General features: G+C 46.7%; 1 protein-coding gene across 1 annotated transcript in view; it reads right to left on the reverse strand.

Moving 5' to 3' along the window:
- The window catches only part of GNB5 (G protein subunit beta 5), a 61,333-nt gene extending 46,176 nt beyond the window's left edge, over positions 1–15,157 (reverse strand). Inside the window, exon 1 of the mRNA XM_003827846.5 lies at positions 13,785–15,157. Coding sequence (XP_003827894.2) covers positions 13,785–14,157 — 373 coding nt within the window. The 5' untranslated portion in view covers positions 14,158–15,157. The remainder of the gene's footprint in view (positions 1–13,784) is intronic.
- Between the last annotated feature and the right edge of the window lie 5,330 nt (positions 15,158–20,487).

The following is a 20,487-nucleotide window of genomic DNA, read 5'->3' on the forward strand; positions in this document are numbered from 1 at the left end:
TGGATCACCTGAGGTCAGGACTTTGAGACCAGCCTGGCCAACATGGTGAAACTCTGTCTCTACTAAAAATACAAAAAATTAGCCGGGCGTGGTGGCAGGCGCCTGTAATCTTAGCTACTCAGGAGGCTGAGGCAGGAGAATCGCCTGAACCCAGGAGGTAGAGGTTGCAGTGAGTCAAGATCATGCCATTACACTCCAGACTGGGCAACAGGAGCAAGACTCCATTTCAAAAAAAAAGAAAAGAAAAAAGAAAACTTCAGGCCAATAGCCCTGATGAACATTGGTGCAAAAATCATCAATAAATGATTCCCAATACTGGGAAACTGAATCCAGCAGCACATCAAAAAACTTATCCAACACTATCAAGTTGGATTCATCCCCAGGATGCAACATTGGTTCAACATACACAAATCAGTAAATATAATTCATCATATAAAAAAAAACTAAAGAAAAAAACCAAATGATTACCTCAATAGACACAGAAAAGGCCTTCAATAAAATTCAACATCCCTTCATGTTAAAAACTCGCAATAAACAAGGTATTGAAGGAACATATCTCAAAATAGTAAGAGCCATATATGACAAACCTACACCGAATATCATACTGAATGGGCAAAAGCTGGAAGCATTCCCCTTGACTGGCACAAGACAAAGATGCCCTCTCTCTCCACTCCTATTCAATATAGTACTGGAAGTTCTGGCCAGGGCAATCAGGCAAGACAAAGAAACAAACGGTATTCAAATAGGAAGAGAGAAGTCAAATTATCTTTGTTTGCAGATGACAAGATCCTATATCTAGAAAACCCCATCGTCTAAGCCCAAAAGTTTCCTAAGCTGATAAGCAACTTCAGCAAAGTCTCAGGATACAAAATCAATGTGCAAAAATCACTAGAGAGCCAAATCATGAGTGAACTCCCATTCATAATTGCTACAAAGAGAATAAAATACCTGGGAATACAGCTAACAAGGGAAGTGAAGGACCTCTTCAAGAACTACAAACCACTGCTCAAGGAGATCAGAGAGGGCACAAACAAATGGAAAAACATTCCATGCTTATGGATAGGAAGAATCAATACAGTGAAAATGGCCATATTGCCCGAAGTAATTTATAGATTCAATGCGATTCCCATTAAACTACCATTGACATTCTTCATAGAATAGGAAAAAAAACTATTTTAAAATTCACATGGGACCAAAAGAGAGCCCATATAGCCAAGATAATCCTCAGCAAAAGGAATAAAGCTGGAGGCATCAGGCTACCCAACTTCAAAATATACTACAAGGCTACAGTAACCAAAACAGCATGGTACTGGTACAAAAACAGACACACAGACCAATGGAACCGAATGGAGAGCTCAGAAATAAGACTGCACACCTACAATCATCTGATCTTTGATGAACCTGACAAAAACAAGTAATGGGGAAAGGATTCCCTATTTAATAAATAGTGTTAGGAGAACTGGCTAGCCATATGCAGAAGACTGAAACTGGACCCCTTCCTTACACCTTATACAAAAATTAATGCAAGATGGATTAAAGACTTAAATGTAAAACCCCAAACTATAAAAACCCTAGAAGAAAATCTAGGCAATACAGGGCCGGATGTGGGGGCTCACGCCTGTAATCCCAGCATTTTGGGAGGCCAGTGCGGACGAATCACTTGAGGTTAGGAGTTTGAGACCAGCCTGGCCAACATGGTGAAACCCCGTCTCTACTAAAAATACAAAAATTAGGTGTGGTGGCGTATGCTTGTAGTCCCAGCTACTTGGGAGGCTGAGGCACTTGAATCACTTGAACCTAGGAGGCGGAGGCTGCAGTGAGCCGAGATCGCGCCACTGCACTCCAGACTGGGTGACTGAGGCAGGCAGATCACCTGAAGTCAGGAGTTTGAAACCAGCCTGGCCAACATGGTGAAACCCCGTCTGTACTAAAAATACAAAAAATTAGCTGGGCATGGTGGTGGGCACCTGTAATCCCAGCTATTCAGGAGGCTGAGGCAGGAGAATAGCCTGAACCCTGGAGGCGGAGGTTGCAGTGAGCAGAGATCACGCCATTGCACTCCAGCCTGGGTGACAAGAGCGAGACTCTGTCTCAAAAAAAAAAAAAAAAAAAAAGAAAAGAAAAGAGAAGAGAAAAAGAAAAAAAGAAAAGAAAGAAAAGAAAAGAGGAAAAGAGGAAAACCTAGGCAATACCATTCAGGACATAGTCACGGGCCAAAGATTTCATGACAAAAACGCCGAAAGTAATTGCAACACAAGCAAAAATTGATAAATGGGATCTAATTAAAACAAAGGGCCTCTGCATAGCAAAATAAACTACATCAGAGTGAAGGGACAAACTACAGAAGGGAGAAAATGTTTGCGATCTATCCATCTGATAAAAGTCTAATATCCAGAATCTACAAGAACTTAAACAAATTTACAAGAAAAAAACCCCATTAAAAAGTGGGCAAAGGACATGAACAGACACTTCTCAAAAGAAGACACTCATGCAGACAACAAACATGAAAAAAAGCTCAATATCACTGATCATTAGAGAAATGCATATCAAAACCACAATGAGATACCATCTCATGTCAGTCAGAAAGGTGATTATTAAAAAGTCAAGAAGCAACAGATGCTGGTGAGGTTGCGGAGAAAAAGGAATGCTTCTACACTGCTGGTGGGAATGTAAATTAAATTAGTTCAACCCTGTGGAAGACAGTGTGGCAATTCCTCAAAGATCTAGAAGCAGAAATGCCATTTGACCCAGCAATCCCATTACTGGGTATATATCCAAAGGAATATAAACCAATCTATTAAAAGATACATGCACGCATGTTCATTGCAGCACTATTCACAATATCAAAGATGTGAAATGAACCCAAATGGTCATCAATGATAGATTGGATAAAGAAAATGTGGTACATACATACCATGGAATACTATGCAGTCATAAAAAGGAATGAAATAATGTCCTTTGCAGGGACATGGAAGCCATTATCCTCAGCAAACTAACGCAGAAACAGAAAACCAAACACCACATGTTCTCATTTATAAGTAGGAGCTGAACGATGAGAACAAATGGACACATCGGGGGAACAACACACACTGGGGCCTGTCAGGGGCATAGCAGGAGGGACAGCATCAGGAAGAATAGCTAATGGATGCTGGGCTTAATACTTAGGTGATGGCTTGATCTGTGCAGCAAACCACATGACACATGTTTACCTATGTAACAAAACTGCACATCCTGCACATGTACCCTGGAACTTAAAAGCTGAAGAAAAAACAAACAAAAAAACCCCTCTCAAACACCTGTATGGAAGGAAAACATTAATAGTCACATTTATCTCACTTGTATTTGTCAGAGATTTGTGAATTGCCTTAAAAAAATTCATGAGGCTGGGCGTGGTGGCTCATGCCTGTAATCCCAGCACTTTGAGAGGCTGAGGCAGGCAGATCACCTGAAGTCAAGAGTTTGAGACCAGCCTGGACAACATGGCTAAACTTTAAAAAAAAAATTAGCCAGGCATGGTGGTGTGCGACTATAATCCAAGCTACTTGGGAGGCTGAGGCAAGAGAAGCACTTCAATCTGGGAGGTGGAGGTTGCAATGAGCCGTGATCACGCTACTGGACTCCAGCTGAGCAAAAAAGTGAGACTCTATCTCCAAAAAAAAAAAAAAAAAAAAAAAAAAAAAATTCATGAGCCACAAAAAATTCTACCCTGACTTCCCTAATTAAAAGTTTGGAGAATTAAGTTATGGGACCATCTTTAAGATGGAATACTATAAGGTTCCATATAAGAATTTTTAATGATGACATTAAAAGAAATGTAAATGACATGGGGAGCTACTCAATCCATTGTGCTGAATGTTAAAACTGGGCTCAAATCCTCTATCTAGTACAGTCCCTAGTAAGCTTATAAATATATACACAAACATGTAAACATAAGCTATGAAACACATGAAAATATTAAAAATGGCTACCTCTAGGTATTGAGATTATGAATGACTTGTTTTCTTCTATATTTCTAGATTTTTCCACAGTGAGCATTTGTTTATTGGGAAAGTACTCTAAACACCCTTGCATTAGCCAGCTCGAGTATAACAGTGAATGCAGAGAAAGGAAGGGGAAAGAAAATGAAGGCAGGTTAGCTTTCTGCTGCCTCTGATGGCTGCAGGAGGCATGTGGCCAAACAGCAGGGAAGAGGATGACTGTAGAGAAACCGACTTCTATAAGCCTCGGTACACAGATCACATTTTCTTAGAATATGAAAAAAGTCAAGGAATATGTTTGTTCCAGGCTAATCTAGAAAGTTGGTTTTCCTAGATTTTTCCCTAAGCCATAAATCAGAACAGTCCAAGACTCTAAGCCATAAAGCATTCAATAATAAAACTTTTCAAAAAATTACATTTAGAATAGATAGAAAAGTTAATGGTATCAGATAATACATCCTTCTATCAAATTTAGTCTAGATTTGTACTCAGAGAAACGACATAAACTTGCTTTGTTCCTTAACAATATTAGCATCTGCCTCAAGGAGCTGGGAATTGGAGTAAAGCTCCCACACAGCCCCAGGAGGCTGCTGTGCCTGTTGGCTGAAATGAACACCATGTCCTTCCTGGTCTGTCTGCTTTGAGCCTGTCTTGCAGATTATTCCTCAGTTTAATTTCAAGTTAAAGACTCTTTAGAGTTGAATTGTTTTCCCCTTTCTCTTTTTATTTTTTATTTTTTGAGACAGGATCTTATTCTGTCACATAGGCTTGAGTGCAGTGGTGCAATCATAGCTCATTGCAGTCTCAACCTCCTGGGCTCAAGTGATCCTCCCACCTCAGCCTCCCGAGTAGCTGGGACCACAGGTACACACCATCATGCCTGGCTAATTTTTATTTTTTTATTTTTATTTTTTTGAGAGTTGAGGTCTCGCTATATTGCCCAGGCTGGTCTTCAACTCCTGGGCTCAAGTGATCTTTCCGTTTTAGCCTTCCAAAGTGAGCCACCATGCCCGGCCTCCTTTTATTCTTGATCTTGACTCCCATTCTAGTACTCATTTTTCCCTTATTATAAAAAGCAGTAAATGTGCTGGGTGCGGTGGCTCATGCCTGTAATCCCAGCACTTTGGGAGGCAGAGGCAGGTGGATCGCTTGAGCCCAGGAGATCAAGACCAGCCTGGGCAACATGGAGAAACCTCGTCTCTACAAAAAAATGCAAAAATTAGCCAGGTGTGGTGGCACACACCTGTAGTCCCAGCTACTTGAGAGGCTGAGGTAGCCAGGAGTTTGAGGCAGCAGTGAACCATGATCGGGCCACTGTACTCCAGCCTGTGTGACAGAGTGAGAACCTGGCTCAAAAACAGTAAATGTATAGATGGGTATAAAATGAAAAGCACCTTCACTTTCCATACCCCTCTCTAGCGATAACAAGTTCCTTGTGTATCCTTCCAGACATTTACTGCATATACAAGCACCTCTTGTTTATTAAGATCATGTTATATATACTGTTTGGCACTTTGCTTTTTATTTTCTTTTACTGAATAAAAAAAATCGGCACCTTTTCATACGTGGATTTACTTTTCTTTCTTTTCAATGCCAATCTTTTTTTTTCATTTGATAAATATTTACTTAGCCTAGCTCACTGTTGTAGGAGGGTGATCCACAGTAAACGATACAAATAAAGTACCTGCTGCCAAGGTACTTACATTCTAGTAAGGGAGACATAAAATCAACCAATCATCAATCAGTCAACAAAGAATAAATGAATGAAAGTAATTTTAGAGAGTGATGAAGTGAACAATGAAAGGGAGCTGAAATTGTAGGAAGTTGGGACAGACATGGCCATTTTAGATTAAGGAGTCTCCATGCTGCCCAGGCTGGTCTTGATCTCCTGGGCTCAAGTGATCCACCTGCCTCTGCCTCCCAAAGTGCTGGGATTACAGGCGTGAGCCACCATGCCCAGCACATTTACTGCTTTTTATAATAAGGGAAGGTGCCTCTGAGGAGGTGGAATATGAACCGAGACAGAATATATGAAGTAAACTATGCAAAGAAGTGGGAGAACATTCCAGAAGAGAGAATACAACATGTCTGAAGGCTGAAGGCAAGAACAAGCTTGATGGTCTGAAGCTCACCAAGATGGCCAGTGTGACTGGCGATAGTGAGCAAAGCACAGACTGATCCAAGGTGAAGTGGAAGAGGTAGATGGAACTAGGTCAGTTAGGGAGACTGTTGGCAAATCTCAACTTTCTAAGAGAAGGTCTAGCATGGTGAGGAGGACAGCTGTCCTGGGAGCTTGAATCTTCTCTACTCCCTATTCAACATTAGAGTAGCTACAAAATCTTAGGGAAATCCCTTCACCCCTCCCTGGATCTCAGCTGCTTTTTCATCTATAAGGGACAGGGCTGTTAGGAAGAGAAGGAAATGTTTTGTGCTGGAAGACTGAAGCTGAAGCAGGGGAACCCTCCTGATCTAAGAGCTGTGTGATAGGCTAAATAATGGCCCCCAAAGGTATCCACATCCTAATCCCCAGAACCAGTGGCGATGCTATCTTATGGCAAAAGGGACTTTCTAGATGTGATTAAGTTAAGGATCTTGAGATGGGGAGATTATCCTGGATTATCCAGGTGGGCCCAACATAATCACATGGATCCTAATAAGAGGGAGCAGGTGGGTTAGAGTCAGAGAGAGAGGTGACCACAGAAGCAGTGCTCAGAATCACGTGAGCCTTGGGCCAAGAACATGGGCAGCCCCAAGAAGCTGGAAAAAGCAAGAAATGGATTCTCCCTTAAAGCTTCCAGAAGGACCTGCCCACCCATTTTAGTCACCGATTATAGACCTCCAGCACTATAAGAAAACAAATGTATGTTATTGCAAGCCACTAAGTTTGTGGAAATTTGTACAGTAGCAATCAGAAATGAATGCACACTGTAACCATATGATTCTAAAATGCCTTGGAATCAAGCGAGGGAGTACTCGCCTGTGGTAGAAGATAAGCAGAAAGTGACAAGGAGAAAGCTCTGGGGAGAAGCAGGAAGCTCTGTGGGAGGAAGGGGAAAATGGGGCTTGGGGCTGTGGAGTTTGATGTGAGCTGGCTTCCCATCAGAGGACCCATATAAGCTATTAATACTTCCTATATTTAATGCTGGCCAAGGGTCTGGCTTGGGGATGAGGGCCAAAGGGATGGAGGTGAAGAACTCAGTGTCTGAAGAGAGGAAACCATTTTTTCCTCAAAGTTTATGCTATACAATTTTAATGTGTTGACCTTAAGGCAAGAATTTGGGCAAGTCCAAGCCAATAGGAGGTAACAACTATCCTGGTTTGCCTAGGACCGCAGGGTCTCCTGGGGTGCAGGACTTTCCATTTTAAAACCTAGGGTCTGGCTAGGCACGGTGGCACACGCCTGTAATCCCAGAACTTTGGGAGGCCGAGGTGGGTGGATCACCTAAAGTCAGGAGTTCGAGACCAGCTTGGCCAACAAAGCGAAACCCCATCTCTCCTAAAAATACAAAAATTAGCTGGGCGAGATGGTGTGCGCCTGCTACTAGTGGGGCCGAGGGAGGAGAATTGCTTGAACCTGGAATGCGGAGGTTGCAGCGAGCCGAGATCGTGCCACCGCACTCCAGCCTGGGTAACAGAGCAAGACTCTGTCTCAAAAACAAACAAACAAACACACATACCTAGGGTCCCAGGCAAACTGGGATGAGTTGATTACCTTAGCTGATAGCCTAAAGGGGTCTCCCTGACTAGGGCAGAGGCTACTGGGCCACCTATATAGCAACACTAAAATGCAAAAATGTACAGGCATCTAACACATGTTGCTCTGGGGAATAAACCATACCCCTCTGGTGTCAGCCGCATACCCTAATTTGGTACTATAAAACTCATGTGTCTGGCCACACATTCCCAATTCACAGGAAACCATCCTTGGATTCCAAAATGGGAAATATCTGCAGAGGTCATCACGAAGCAGGGACTGGGAATCTCAGCTGGGCAAGAAACAAGGCCTGTGTGTGTCAGAAACAAATCTGTCAGGCCAGGCACATTAGCTCACGCCTGTAATCCCAGCACTTTGGGAGGCTGAGGCGGGCAGATCACCTGAGGTCAGGAGTTCAAGAACAGCCCGTCCAACATGGTGAAACCCGGTCTCCACTAAAAACACAAAAATTAGCCAGGCATGGTGGCACATGCCTGTAGTCTCAGCTACTTGGGAGGCTGAGGCAGGAGAATCGCTTGAACCTGGGTGGTGGAACTTACAGTGAGCTGAGATTGTGCCACTGGACTCTAGCCTGGGCGACAGAGTGAGACTCCGTCTCAAAAAACAAACAAACAAAAAACGGCCAGGCGCAGTGGGTCACACCTGTAATCCCAGCACTTTGGGAGGCCAAGGTGGACGGATCACAAGGTCAGGAGTTCGAGACCAGCCTGGTTAACACAGTGAAACCCTGTCTCTACTAAAAATACAAAAATTAGCCAGGTGTGATGGCATGTGCCTGTAATCCCAGCTACTCAGGAGGCTGAGGCAGGAGAACTGCTTGAACCCAGGAGGTGGAGGTTGTAGCGAGCTGAGATCATGCCATTGCACTCCAGCCTGGGCAACAGAGCCAGACTCCATCTCAAAAAAACAAAACAAAACAAACAAACAAACAAAAACAGATCTGTTAACTAAGGGGCTGCCAGTCACCATAAGAGATACAGGAAAGTGCATGCTGCCAGCCCCTGCTCTGGGGAGTGAACAGATTCAGTTTATGGTCCTCCCCAGCCTCACCAGACCCTTCCCACCTTCCCCCAGGCTCTCAGCCACTTGCTCAATGGGGAGCCCTGCAAAGAAAGCTGCATCATTCCTAAACTGAATCCTGGCCCAACCACTAACCAGCTGCATGACCCTGAAGGAATTATTCGACTTTGCTAATCCTGCTCGCTCATCGCACAGATGGGGATGATACCACTTTCCTTCATACAGGGAAAAATGACAGCACTGTTGTTTGCACCTGGCAGGGCTCTAGCTTATACCTCCACAAGTAAAACTCATCAGCATCCTTTCCTCCCTTTCCCACCTGAGTGCCAAGGGACAAACACACTTAGGAAGGAGCTGGGGGAGTCTGGGCTGGGGTAAGGTAAGAGCGGCTGCAGGGTCAACTATGGGACCAAGACAAGCTCAGAAATCATCTCTCGCTCTTCCACCTTCAGCTGTAACTTCCATTAGGAGCTGGCAAGTGGCACGCAAGGCAGGCTCTCTGATAAGAGGGAAAGAGACATTTGTCAAGAACTCTTACCCCAGGTCACTTACCTCTCACACTTCATTTCCCTCCCTCAAGCTGTCTTGTTCTGCCACAAAACATGGCAGGCAGAGTGAGCCCAGTAAAGCAATCAGATCCATCCTCTCTCTCGAAACCCTCCAAGGGTTTCCCAACTCACTGGGAGTAAGAGCCCAAATCTTCACTGCACCCATGGGGTCCTGCATGAGCTCCCAGCATAACCTGCAGCTGGACTCTGCCCCGCATACTCCCCTCCAGACACACCTGCCTCCTCACTCTTCCTCAGATACATCAGATACACCAAACACACCCCCTCCTGGGGCCTCTGCCTAGCTCCTCCTTTTGCTTGAAGTTTGCTCTCCGGATGGTAGTCGTGGTGCTGGTTCTCTTCCTTCAGGTCTGGATTCAAAGGCCCTCCTCAATGAGGCTTCCCTGGGCCACCTTCTCTAAAGCTTCTGCTCCCCAACACCTCATTTCCCACTGTCTGCTTTAGTTCTTTTCTCTCTAATACGTGTCATCTAGCATGTCACCCGTATTACTCATTTGTCCTTTAACTCCCACACTGGAATGGAAGCTCTGCCAGGGAGGGATGCTGGTCTGACTTGTTCACTGCAGTATCCCCCAGGGCTGAGAACAGTGCCTGACATACAATGGGCCGGCAGAATGTGTTGCATGAGTGACAGGCTTGGGTGTGCATACATGTCAACAGAGGAGGAGACAGGAATAACTGCTAGGTCAAGGTGACTGAAGGCTGGAGATGATGGGATCTCACGCCTGGTGGTAGGAGGGAACTGACAAAGCCAGGACAGGGACAGGTTTGAGGTCAGTGCATGTGGAGGTGGGTTTGGAAGTGTGACATTAAGGGATCAGTTTAGAGCTTCCATTTTCTGTGGAGAAGGAGTCCAGGTGGAAGGAGAGGAGTCAGAGACCCATGCCACATAGAGAGAGTCTAAAATTTTCACTGTGAAGAGCTGACCAGAGAAACTCCAGCCAGCTCTGAGAGCCTTGGTGAACTAGTGACTGTGGGATTGACAGCGGTCTCAGCGAGCCTCCCGTGTGCCGCTTCTACAGCAGCATCTGATGTTCAGCTGCAGGCACAAGAGAGAGAGGGGGGACAGCAGATTCATCCAGGCTGAGGTTCTGCCAGGCAGCTCCTATGAAGAGACAGAAGGACAAGGAAATTTGGATTGCTTGGCAAGATTGTTGCTGAAATGGTGGCCAAAGTCTCAACACTGGATACTGAAGGAAGAGAAGAAAGGAAGGGGCTGAGAGACTGGAGGAGAGGAGAGCTGGGATTCTGGAGGAAGGAGATCTCCCCAGGGAGAGACTATGCTTGGAGGTGGAGGCAGCGATTGGAGATGTGGGAAGAGGAGCAGTCCTGAGTGCTGACAAGAACCCAGGCATGTGCGCAGCAGGGGTTGCAAAGGTGGGGGGCCCACACGTCATCTCACAGGATGGGGCAGGGCTTAGGGGCAAGAGGAAGACTCAAGCCACAGTTCTAAGAAATGCCAAAGTCCTTAAGAAGTGAGAGAACCTGGCTAGGCGTACAGTGGCTCATGCCTGTAATCCCAGCACTTTAGGAGGCCAAGGCAGGAGGATCACTTGAGGCCAGGCGTTCAAGACACGTCTGGGCAACATAGTGAGACCCTGTCCCTACGAAGAATTTTGAAACAAAAGTAGCCAGGTGTGGTAGTACGTGTCTGTAGTCCCAGTTACCTAGGAGGCTGAGGCAGGAGGACTGCTTGAGCCCAGGAAGTTGAAGCTGCAGTGAGCTATAACTCCACTCCACTCCACTCCAGCCTGGGTGACAGACTGAAACCCTGTCTCTCTCTTTTTTTTTTGAGACAGAGTCTCGCTTCACCAGGCTGGAGTGCAGTGGCAAGATCTCGGCTCACTGCAACCTCCAACTCCCTGGTTTAAGCTATTCTCCTGCCTCAGCCTCCCAAGTAGCTGAGATTACAGGCACCTGCCACCATGCCCAACTAATTTTTGTATTTTTAGTAGAGACGGGGTTTCACCATGTTGGCCAGGATGGTCTCAATCTCCTGACCTCATGATCCACCCGCCTTGGCCTCCCAAAGTGCTGGGATTACAGGCGTGAGCCACCCTGTCGGGCCGAGACCCTGTCTCTTAAAAATAAAGATGAATAAAGAAAAGAATGGCTGAGTGCGGTGGCTCACACCTGTAATCCCAGTACTTTTGGAGGCTCAGGCGGGCAGATCACTTGAGGTCAGGAGTTCGAGACCAGCCTGGCCAACATGGTGAAGCCTACTAAAAATACAAAAATTACTTGGGTGTGGTGGCACATGCCTATAGTCCCAGCTACTTGGGAGGCTGAGGCAGGAGAAACACTTGAACCTGGGAGGTGGAGGTTGCAGTAAGCCAAGACTGCGCCATTGTACTCCAGCCTGGGTGACAGAGGGAGACTCCGTGTCAAAAAAAAAAAAAAAAAAAAGAAAAGTAGAGAAATGAGAGAACCTGGCTGGGAGATCAGGAGACATGTCAAAGGGGAAGAGGTCAATACAGTGATAAGAACCTTCAAGGAGCAAAGGCTTTATGCGGGGTAGAAGAGAAGTGGTCTGGAAGCTGCAGGGGAATCAAGAGGGACACAACCACATGACTTCTGGTCTTTCCAGCTCACAAATTCTGACATATGCAGGTAGGGATAGACCCTTCTACTGTGGGTCTAAAATCTGGCCCTAGCTTTTGAGGGCACCACACTCTTGGCAGGACAAAAAAAAGTTTCTTCTTTTGGATTGACTACACTTGCCCCCTGAGGTTCCCTATTGAAAAGCTGCATCTCTGCTCTCTGTCTTAAGGCAACTTACAAATTCACAGAAAACCTGAAAATATCCAGGCATGCAGCCTGCACTATTGAATAAGTGAGTTTCTGGAGAACGCCCTCTGCATGAAGCTCAAAACGGGTTTGGCGAAAATAATCTGAAGTGAGCCTGAGCTGGCACTCTGATTGCCTGGGGGGAATCCGGGTCCCAACACTTAGCAGGGGACCTTCGGTAAGTCCTTTAATTCTTTGTGCCTCAGTTTCCTCATCTGTCAAATGGAGAAATTGGATGACCTATGAATACTTTTCACCATGTTGGCCAGGCTGGTCTCAAACTGGGAGAAGGATTTCTGGGAAAACTTTTGCTTTGCTTTCTTGATAGGGAGCAAAGAGAGATTGGTGTCCATATTCCCCCTTCTTCCTGCCTTGGATACAGAAGTGATGTTTGGAGCTGTGGCAATCATATTATAATCATGGGGCAAATGCCACTGCTCTAAGGTGTGGAGAAGAAAGGCAGAAGGAGCCTGGGTCCCTTGGTGGGGGGTGCATGGTGCAGCTGAACAACAGCAGGTGATCATCCACCTTTGCTCTTGTTATGTAAGAAAAGTAACTCTCAATTTGCATAACCACATTATTTGGGGTTTACAGTTAGTGATTGCTGGACAGGATTTCTAAGCTTAGAGTGCCTCCTATTTAAAGAAGACCCCTAGGAAAGCACAGCACACGCTAGATCCAGGTCATCCACTTCTCTTAAGTGATCTTCAGAGATCAAAAGGTAAAGGCCCTAGCACGAACCCCATTTTTCCATTCCAAATAGAATGTAAAAGGTGGCATCGATTAGGAATGGCAGGAGAACAACGTCAAGGTGTGCAGGAGGGCACCGTGGGAGGTGCTCAGCAAAGGGGAGATGCCACCCTCAGAGCTCAAAAGTGAGCAGATACGACCACTTCCCCAAGCCTGGCCCCCAGCCCAAGCTCTGCTGAGGAGGAGCCCTCTGACAAAGTAAAGGAACGCTGTTTTGGCCAAGAGCCGCTGAACCTGGCTATTTAATCGCTCACTCATAAAAATCACAGAGCCAGTTCTGAATTACGGTGGTGGTGGTGAAGAATGCAAGTTTAAGATTGCTATGGCTTTTTTATGCCAATCCACCACATCGATCCAAAAGCTTTTAAAACAGCCTTAAACGAACTGAACGGTTGAATTTAGTGAGCTCCTCCGTTTCCCTTCTCTCCCCGTCATCCAGCTCCCCGCCCCAAGGATAGGGGAGAGGTTGGAAAAATGAGCTTTGAAATTGCAGTCTCATAAAAGCAAAACTGAGAAAAGATACAACAGTGATGGAGAAAGCCAGACGGTCATTAAAAAACAAAACAGGAGTCTCTCCTAGGCCGCGCCTACACGGGCTCGCCGCGCTCGCTCGTCACCACCGACACCCCACCCCCTGCCCTCCGCATGGGAGGGGCAAGAACGCGATCAGTTCGCAGCTTCCAGGCAGGTGATGAGGGTAGCTAGTCCCGCGGTCCTCCGCTAGCTGGCGGCGGGGGTCGGCCAGGTGCCCGGACCCTCCGAGGGCCCCACCCCCGCGCGCCCCGGGGATCGGGACCGCTACCCGCGCCTCACCTGCGCGCCCGGGCCCCGGGGCCCTGCGCCCGGGCGGTGGCGCGGGCCTGGCTCCCGTCGCAGCCACGACCGCCCCCACCGCCCCCGCCGTCCCCGCCCGGGAAGTGGCGAGCCGGTCCGGCTTGCCCCGCCCGCCTCCCGGCCCGCACTCACGCTCCACATCGTGCAGCTTGGCTCGCTCCTCCTCCAGCTTGCCCTTGAGGCTCTCGGCCTCGCTCTTCAGCGACGCCAACGTCTCGTTCTCGTGCAGCCCCTCGGTTGCCATCTTCGCGCGGGGACGCAGCGGAGAGGGAAGCGGAGAGCGGGAATGCGCTGAGCCGCGGCGGGCGCCGCTCCAGCAGCCGTCCCCGGCCCAGAGCACCGCCCCGCGGCCCCGCCCTCCGCGATGACGCCAGCAGCTGCGGGCCGGGCTGCTGCGCCTGAGCCCCAAGACCCCCGCACCTGGGCGCGCGCTCTGGCGCAGTGCCTGGTGCGATGTCCGCGTCAGCCTCTCTCCTCCGGGAGAGGCAGGGAGTGTGACGCCCATTTTACCAGCGGGCAAACTGAGGCTTAGGGATGCTGGGTGATTTGCCCGAGGACGCACACAGAGGGAAGGGCCAAGCCGGGATTCCAACTCGGGACTCCCCGCTTCTGGGGAGACCGGTGAGGCCCCCGCGACATGGCCCTGCCATCCCCAAGCCTCTCGTGCAGATCTCCGCTCTGTGGGACTTGATTGCGGGCTGCGGGCCCGTGGCTCCTGCAGGCAGAGAGAGGACGGGAGAGGAGACGGCTACGAGGCTTGGCTACGGTGCTCCCGCAACAAGGGACCGGAAACCCTCTTCGTTTGTTGATCTAAATATACAAAAATAAAACTAGTTGCTGGGTTCTCAGACGGAGTCTCTGCGGCATTAGGAGGCCCACCCTTATTTTCTCTTTTCTTCACGCAGGAATCAGGTCCCTGGCCTGGGGGCGGCAAAAGGAGATGGCGGTGGGTCAAGTGGGCGCGCAGGCTCAGACCTGGGGCTTCTGAGCCCACGCCCAGGCATCTCGGACCTCTCACTTCTGAGGCCACCTCCTGCCCTTTAGAATGAAGGGCTGGCACAGTTCTGCCAGGATGCACGTTTAGTGACTTCTGTCAGACTGAAGCATCCCCTCGCCGCAAGCGCCTGAAGTGTGAGAGGCACTGTTCTAAGTGCTTTAATTCGCACTTGTTTAATCCTCACAGGAGTCAACTTGAATGGGCACACTTATTCCCACTTTACAGAAGAGGAAACTGGGGCACAGAAAGACTGAGTAATTGCTCAGGGGGCATGCTCCAAGAAAGAGGGAGAGACAGGATTTGGACCCAGACAGGCTGGCTCCCTAGTGCTCTGGACTTTGGTGTGGATGATCCAACTCAAGCCTTCTCCTTTTTCCCTCCTATGTGATCTTGCATGCGTTTGTGCAGAGAATGAGAAGGCAGATCAAAGTTACAGATGCTGCGAGAACATCACCAAGCAGAATCTTGGGTGCTGTCCCCACCTCTCTGTACCTGCTCCCTCCCAGAGAAGCCAGCCTCCACTTGCTGTCCCGGGCCTTCTCTATCTGAAAAAAGTTGAAGGTACTCGATATTAATCTGTACATAGTTGTTTGCAGGTTAGAGTCTGGGATCCTCCGTTTCCTTACCTGGAAAAGCTTCTTCATAGGATCTGCTTCATAGGATTGTTATGGGAATTAAGTAAGATGGTGTGGGCCGGGTGCGGTGGTTCACACCTGTAATCCCAACACTTCGGGAGGCCAAGGTGGGTGTATCACCTGAGGTCAGGAGTTCCAAACCAGCCTGGCCAACATGATGAAACCCTCTCTCTACTAAAAATACAAAAATTAGTCAGGCGTGGTGGTACGTGCCTGTAACCTCAGCTACTCAGGAGGCTGAGGCACGAGAATCGCTTGAACCCTGGAGTCAGAGGTTGCAGTGAGCCGAGATCGTGCCACTGCACTCCAGCCTGGGCAACAGAGCAAGACTCAAAACAAAAACAAAAACAAAAACAAAACAAAAAAAGGTAAGATAGTGTGGGTGAAGACTTTAGCAGACTTCTCCGTACATAGCAGATGCTTATTCACTGCTAGTTCTCTTTTCCGTTCCCATCCGTATAATAATAGGTTTACTTGTCGCTGTTCCTTAGTATTTAGATATTTACCATAGTACTTGCATATGGTAGGTGCTCAGTTAATGCTAGTTTATTAAATGGATGTATAAAAAATGTATAAAATATATAAATCTGTATAAACTATGTTAAAAATATAAACATATAACAAACATGTTTATAAATGAATAAATATATAAATACAATTATTAAGTATAAGATAAGAATATATAAAAGCAAAAATATTACACCTGTTTCAGAGTTTGTAGAGCAAAAGGTTAAGAGCACAGGCTCTATCTAGATCTGACTGCCTGGGGGCAAATCCTGGCTCTGCTCTGTGGCCTGAGGGATTTACTTGTCGGTGCCTCAGGCTCCTCATCTGTGAATGGGGGACAACACCTCCTTCAGACTCTGTATGGCATTCGGAGAGAGCAGTGCGTGGCACACAGTATGCATCTGTTATTATTACTGAGGCTGCCTGATATGCTTGAGCAGTTCACATGAGGTAATTTAAATGAGACACTGGGTCATGGGGGATTCTTCTCACAAGGGCCATCTCAGGGGGCCCAGGCAAGGCAGCCTCATCTCATCACCTCCTTAGGCTGGCTCTGTTTGGACCGTTGCAGGATGTGTGTGTGGTTCAAGGTCCTCCTGGCTGTGAAGACCTGAGGCACGTGGTACTTCTCACTGGTGTGTGCCCTCTTCTGGGGGTTGTGTAAAATAAACCTCGAACAGCCTCCAACCTGGAGAGTCAACTATCTAGAGATGAGGCCATCAGACTTTTAATGGTTAGGCAGTTTTCCAAGTACTTCTTGTATTTTGGTGTTAACTCCCACTGAGGAAGCTGGATATCAGAAAAGTTGAGGTCAGCTACATTCCACAGTGGTTGAGATAAAGGGTCACTCCTATTCACAAAAAGGGCCCAATGGGGACTGTGTCTACATAATCCCAAACAGTTGGATGAAAGGCCAGCTGTCAGTCACTGGATGTCTCTTCAGCTGAATGATGCTGTCTGAATATTTGGGAACCCCCAAGTAGAGAGTAGAGATTGTATTAAAGTAATTGTGGTTTTTGCCATTGCTTTCAATTGAAAGCAATGAGAATTGTTATGAGAATTAAGTAAGATTGTGTGGGCCGGGCGCAGTGGTTCACACCTGTAATCCCAACACTTTGGGAGGCCAAGGTGAGTGTATCACCTGAGGTCAGGAGTTCAAAACCAGTCTGGCCAACATGGTGAAACCCTCTCTCTACTAAAAATACAAAAATTAGCCAGGCATAGTGGTTTGTGCCTGTAACCTCAGCTACTCAGGAGGCTGAGGCACGAGAATCGCTTGAACCCTGGAGTCAGAGGTTGCAGTGAGCCGAGATCGTGCCACTGCTTCAATTGAAAGCAATGGCAAAAACCGCAATTACTTTTGCACCAACCTAATAGCGCTAGCTGGCAACTATTCCCTAGAAAAGTATCTCCAGGCATGGCCCCTGTGCTAGGGAGAACCTGTGTGCCACAGAGGACTCAAAATCTGGGATTCTTGGGCTTATTCCACCTGCAGAGGAAGTTGTTTAAAAAGCAGAAGAGTTAGATTAATAAATAATGGGGGGGGGGTAAGGCCCCCAGAAAGCAGGTTTATTTTTAAGAACTAAATGTCCTCAGTTCTACAATTTGCAGAGCCAAGTTAGAACGTAGACTGTAGAAATATACTACAGGTAGAAGCCCACTACACCTAGGCTGAAGACATATCCAAATTGCTATGCTGTATCAAAGCCTTTTTATGCCACCCTGGGCTGTTTACTTGCTATTTGCTTTAAGGGAATAATTTTTAATGTAATCACGGTCAGGGGTTACAATGGAATCAGGAGGATAAAAAGTGCCTTTTCTTTTTCAGTTGGATAAAATGTAAAAGTCATCTTTCCTCTCTTTGGTTGTATTATGATTTTGTTGTTGTTTTTTTAAATATGTGGGGATTTCCTACTGGGCTTTTCAGGAGGAGTGCTTTACCACTTTTCACCAAGTGGGGGCTCTGCTCAGCTGCACTATTGAGCGCAGCTTTGCAAATTCTCAGAGAGGACTAATTCTTAGGGCTTCAGTGATGCTGTGGGCATTTTTGCTGCAAGATCTGAAGCCTGTGCACAGCCACCTCTGGTGAGGACTTGATTTTGTGTACTTTGAAAAATTCCAGGATTTGTATTCCATTCCTAGTCTTTGTTGAAGGCTTAGGCCCAAGGAGTACTTCTGAGCTGAATTTTGCTCACTACTGAGGCCCTGTGAGATTCCATCTTCATTAGAGCTGGACCTACACACCACTGGGACCGGTCCTTGGAAAGATGCTCCCAGACTGTTTATTTGCCAGCTTCTCTTTTAGCTTGATTGCCTGCCAAGCAGACTTGTAGAAGTCAGAAGAAAAAAGTATTAGCCCTAAGAAATAATAGAAGCTAAAACATTCATTGAGTACTTTCCTTGCTGGGTACTATTTAAAATAAGTTATCAAATGAAATCATTTGATCATCATAAAACTCTTATGATGTAGGTGCTATTAGCATTCCTATTTGCAGATGGGAAAACAGGCTTCAGGAGAGAGGTGAGAACCTCCTTGCACACCAATAACTGGGAACATCAATAGGATTTGGACCCAGGCAGTCAGACACCAGAGTCCACACCCTGAACCTCTGTACTATACTGCCTCACCAAGCCCAGGCATACTGAAAAGTGTGTGTTATATAAACTGATTCTATGGCATCTCATCTGTCACAGGACCCTCGCTTGACTGTTTTAAGACAGATAACCGAATTTTTTTTAAGTGGCACTTACAATTTCTGTACATGTTGAACAGTAGCTGAGTTGTTGAGACTTCTTGAAAACTGGTCTCAGAGCTCGTTGTTTGAAACATTTGTCACATGAGCCAAATACATTAACGAGAAAGGTCTGATCACACATCTTTTACCCAAGATAAAGCTGAAAAAAAGTGAAAAGAAGGGAGGGGGTGTGAGAAAAGCCAATGGTTTTAACTTTCTAAAATCTCTTCTTGCTTGTACCGTGGTAGCTATTCAGACGTCTACATGTGGTATAGAGTATATGCAGTTAATTTATAACCTTTCAACTATTACAACATGCTGGGACAATACAACTCATTTAATCAGTGAGAAAGCATCAGACAATAGGTTTTCTGAACTTAACACGTTTAACCAGTTTTTTGGCAGCTGGCAGACCTGTGTCAGTCAGGATTGATCCTTGCAGCACAATATCAATTCAGTGGGGTTTCACAATGGAAAATGTTTTTGTAATGGATGCTTTAACTTAAAACTTTTAAAAACATTCCTCCCCTCAGGGTGAACTTTTAAAGATAAGGGTCAGCAAATGATGGAGCCTGACCCCAACCAAAGCCAGGGGCCTGAGTAAGTGTGGTGTGGGTTCCGTGCAAGGCAAGCACTCACTTATTAAACATTTGACAGCCAAAGACCCAGGGTCCCTGCCTGTTCACAAGGAAGTCAACAGACAGGCCCAGGCCGCTGCAGGGAGGCAGCACAAGCATCTAGTGGTTACAGGGACAGGCTCTGGCTGCCTGGTCCCGGCCCACCACTGAGCCTAGTTAGCTGACCTCTCTGAAGCTTGGTTTTGCTAATCTGTCAAGTGGAGATCTTAAAATCTACCCTTCTGGGGTTGTCAAGAGAATGATAAGAGTCAGTGCGTAAAGCACTTAGCTCAAGGTCGGTAATACAGGGAGTGTGCCAGCGAGGTCATGCTGCCCTGAGTGGCAGCAATAGCGGGAACAGTGGCTGCCTTGGGAAGGAGGGACATGGGTAGGGGCAGGGTGAGGCTGGGGATGCCAAAGAAAGCATAAGAGGAGCCTATGGCAACGGTTCAGACAAGACGCGAGGAAGTCATGGACTAAAGGTGAGAAAGTAACTTTTATCTGAGGAATGCAAGCCCTTTTGAATTATCAGGCCCAGAGAATCATGAAAATGAGACAGCAATAACGTTCTAGTCCCCACTTTGAGCTGTGTCTTCATCTTTTTATTATTATTATTATTATTATTATTATTATTATTATTTGGGACAGTATCTCTCTGTCTCCCAGGCTGGAGTGCAGTGGCACAATCTTGGCTCACTGCAACCTCGTTCTCCCGGGTTTAAGCGATTTTCCTGCCTCAGCCTCCCAAGTAGTTGGGATTACAGGCATAAGACACCATGCCAGGCTAATTTTTGTATTTTTAGTAGAGGCAGGGTTTCACCATGTTGGCCAGGCTGGTCTCAAACTCCTGACCTCAAGTTATCCACCCACCTCGGCCTCCCGAAGTGCTGGGATTACAGACATGAGCCACCACACCTGGCCTCATCTCTTGAAACTGCTTGCTATTGGCACAAGTAGCTAAAAAATAACCTAATAATGCCACACTGGACACTATAACTCACACCCTGTAGTGTAACAATGTATAATCAGTCACTAATCAATGTTATTTCTGTAAACTAATGAGAATTCCTAACAACTTTGTATCAGCCCACTCCCGGTCCCTCTTTTTTGCCTTTTTTAAAAAACTGCTTGTAACAAAGGCCAAACAGAGATAATGTCCAAGGTTACTTGGGTCTGGGCCTTCCAGGAATCTGTCCTCACTTTGGCTCAAGTAAACTCCTTAAGTCTTGGTTTGTGCTACAGCCTCTTCCTTTTAGGCCCACAAAGCAATGTAGTGGGATGGACTTGGACCATGCTTAGGAAAGAGAGGAGGAGCTGGATTTGGCATGTGGGGTTGAGGAGAGG

This window comes from Pan paniscus, chromosome 16, assembly GCF_029289425.2.
Source record: "Pan paniscus chromosome 16, NHGRI_mPanPan1-v2.0_pri, whole genome shotgun sequence".
Lineage (NCBI taxonomy): Eukaryota > Metazoa > Chordata > Mammalia > Primates > Hominidae > Pan > Pan paniscus.